General features: G+C 44.5%; 4 protein-coding genes across 4 annotated transcripts; all 4 read right to left on the bottom strand.

Moving 5' to 3' along the window:
- Positions 1-134, bottom strand: O0I10_013245 (uncharacterized protein; the record flags this gene model as incomplete). Its single annotated transcript, XM_058493047.1, has 1 exon — positions 1-134. A coding segment is annotated over one exon (134 nt), but the record flags the coding sequence as incomplete, so codon positions are not given.
- Positions 135-246: 112 nt separating this feature from the next.
- Positions 247-803, bottom strand: O0I10_013244 (uncharacterized protein; the record flags this gene model as incomplete). The annotated part of the gene is made up of 2 exons (XM_058493046.1): positions 247-328; positions 385-803. 2 exons carry the CDS (start codon positions 801-803, stop codon positions 247-249), a joined length of 501 nt encoding a protein of 166 aa, XP_058336189.1.
- Positions 804-1,082: 279 nt separating this feature from the next.
- O0I10_013243 (uncharacterized protein) lies at positions 1,083-2,024 on the bottom strand (the record flags this gene model as incomplete). Its single annotated transcript, XM_058493045.1, has 1 exon — positions 1,083-2,024. The coding sequence occupies one exon, from the start codon at positions 2,022-2,024 to the stop codon at positions 1,083-1,085; it is 942 nt and encodes a 313-aa protein (XP_058336188.1).
- An 87-nt stretch (positions 2,025-2,111) lies between these two features.
- On the bottom strand, positions 2,112-2,462 carry O0I10_013242 (uncharacterized protein; the record flags this gene model as incomplete). The annotated part of the gene is made up of 1 exon (XM_058493044.1): positions 2,112-2,462. One exon carries the CDS (start codon positions 2,460-2,462, stop codon positions 2,112-2,114), a length of 351 nt encoding a protein of 116 aa, XP_058336187.1.
- Between the last annotated feature and the right edge of the window lie 349 nt (positions 2,463-2,811).

Below are 2,811 nucleotides of genomic sequence, written 5' to 3'. Positions count from 1 at the left end.
ACGAAATCATTATCCTCATGTCCCTGTTCATCTTGGAAATCCTGTACATGTGGAAGATCATGGAAGATGATGTTCATGGTGCGTTGAAATGTTGATGAGATGGGCTTGAGTCCAAAGGGACAACCGCGAAACATGAGTTGTGGATGACCGGGTACAGTGAATGCTGTCTTAGGGCGGTGTGGCTCATAAATCTCGAAACGGTGAAAAGCTTGCTTTAGATCCAATGTTGTAAAAACTGTAGCTCCATTAAGCTGTCGGAAGATGTCTTTGATGAGAGGAAGTGGATGACGATCCGGGCTGACTAGTAGTTTGTTGATATGGCGTGGGTCTAAGCATGGACGCTTGTCTGTGTAGTTGCCAAATAGATCTTTCTTAGGTGCTAACGTGAGAGGACTATTCCACATAGTGTGAGGTGGTGCTTCTTCAACAATACCATCACTCAACCACTGTTGTACCTGTTCTTTGATCGTGTCTTGGTATACGATGGGTAGCGTGTATTGTCTTCGATGAGAGACTACGCCTTCTTCCGTGTCGAGGTGTATAACCGATTCAGGTACGGTGCAAAATGAACGTGGTGGAATCAAAGCATTGCGATCGACTGTTGGTTGAACAATGTCAAAGAAAGCGTTACGTTGTGAGGAAGAGCCTGCTGGGGACTCGTTTGGTAGGGGTACGTCATTTATCTTTTCACTGGTGTTGGGTGGTTGCTTTTCCCACGCTACGGCAAGACCTGTGATACCAATTCCAAGCTTGGGCATAAGGTCAAGGCCAATGGTTACCGGTGCATCCCCTGATAATTCCATAACTAAAAAATCGTGTATACGTTGTTTGCCATCATATGTAATTGGAATGTTTTGTGCGAGACCAAATAATGTAGCTTCAGAGCCATTTTGTGCTAATCATACGGTTGTACTGCTAATGATATCTTTATTTAATACTGCATCAATTGTTTGGGATAATTTGGGTGTGATAAAAGAAGTGGTAGCGCCTGTGTCTACTAAAGCCATGACCCTTTCAGTCTTTATCGTTATAGGAACAAGTAAACATTGTGCAGTGTTAGTGTGTGCTGCTTTAGCAGTGTGTCAAGTGTGCGTACCAGTAATGTCCATCTTTTCAAGGTTGACAGGTAGAAGGTGGTCCAAGATAGCTTGATCACGAGCCGAAGATGTCTGGTTGACATGGATACCTCGATTGTGGACGACTTTTCTTTGCTGATAAAATTCGGAGCACTTGTGGCCAGGTTGATATGGAACCTTTTTACAAAACTTGCAAAGGCGTTGACCCTTGTCCTTGTTATCATGTGCATGATGTTGTGGTGTGTGTTGACGACCTTGATTGAGTTGTCGTAAGATGATACACTCGCTTGCCATATGGCTACCCTTTGGGTGTACAGGACAATTTCCATATTGTCGCTTCTTGTGGTGTGTGCTGTCTTGATGACCCATGTATTGTCTTTTGCGTGAAATAGGTGTAGCAGCATCATGGATATTGATATCCTCCATATACTCGCCCATTGCGCCAATAGCCAATTGAGCAACGGTGTTGATAGAGCATGGCAGGTCAAGTTCGTATTTGGAAGATAAAATAGGCCATATAGTTTCGCGAACAGGCTTCAGCAAGGAGTTCACATAGTTGAAGGTAGTCTGGGGGCTGGGCTCACAATTCGCTTGATAAGCGAGCTCTTGCCACTCCTCCGTATGCAACTTGAGGGACTGACCGGGTCGTTGGAACTTGCGGGATAGCTCAAATTGTTTTCGGTAGATGTATAAGGGGTTGCCATACATGTTCTGTATTTCTCCCTTGGCTTGTTCCCAAGTGTAGCAACGACCGGCAAGACGATGAGTGGCCCACTTGTGTTGTTGCGAATCCAACGTTGTCCAGATCAGTCTTTCCCAATGGCGATCAAGGTTCAGGGAACGGCTTCGTAGCTGGGCCTCAAATGCGCTGAAAAACGCCTGCACCGATTCATGCACATTTTTGCTTGGATCACGCATTGGTCCTCCCTTGATTTGAAGTATTGGCATGTTTGCCGGCACAATTTGATCCTCTTTCTTGTAGTGGTTCTTGATCATTTCTTGCGTACGTTGATATGCCATACATGCCTCTTGAGCTTACTTGTGTTGACGCATTGCTACGTCATGCTCTTCTTTGGACTTGTCTTGTGCCTTCAACAATTCCCTGGCGGTCTGCTCCACCCTTTGGTTGAGTAAAACCAAGATGGTATCCACGTCAGCATGTATAGTGGATGATGCATGCTTGGATTCGTTGCCTTGAGAAGTATCTTGGGACTCTTGAGGTTCTTGTTGGGGTCCTTGGGATTGAGATGCTTGGTTGTCTTGTTGAGGGGTTTGAGGCATGTCTGTGTCTTCTTCACGCTGGTTGTCTTGAGGGGTTTGTTCACGATCATTGTCTTGGTCTTGCCCTTGGTTACTGGATGAAGACCTTGTGGTACGATTTGTCATGGTAGATGGATAGTAGAAAGAATAAGCAATCGGTTTTCAAAGAGAAAAATGTGGTGAATGAAGATGAATGATAAAAAATAAAACAAAGGAACACGAAAAATGAGTCTCTTTGAGATTGATGTTTATTCTGGAGACGATGCTCCAATGCTTTTATATCTTAATTCTAGTATCGGGTGTATAGTATGCGAATAGGAGAAGGATGCTAGAGATGTATGTGGTGATGCATATAAATGTGGTGACATTAGATCATGCGTACGTATGGATAGGAGGTGATCTGCAAAGACCAACGCGTGTCGTCTTGTGTAATGGATAATGTTTAACCGATCATCCGCTATACGTGTGCACCACA

Source organism: Lichtheimia ornata (genome assembly GCF_029851405.1).
Source record: "Lichtheimia ornata isolate CBS 291.66 chromosome Unknown scaffold00358, whole genome shotgun sequence".
In the NCBI taxonomy this organism is placed as follows: domain Eukaryota; kingdom Fungi; phylum Mucoromycota; class Mucoromycetes; order Mucorales; family Lichtheimiaceae; genus Lichtheimia; species Lichtheimia ornata.
This window is presented reverse-complemented; position numbering and strand designations above follow the sequence as displayed.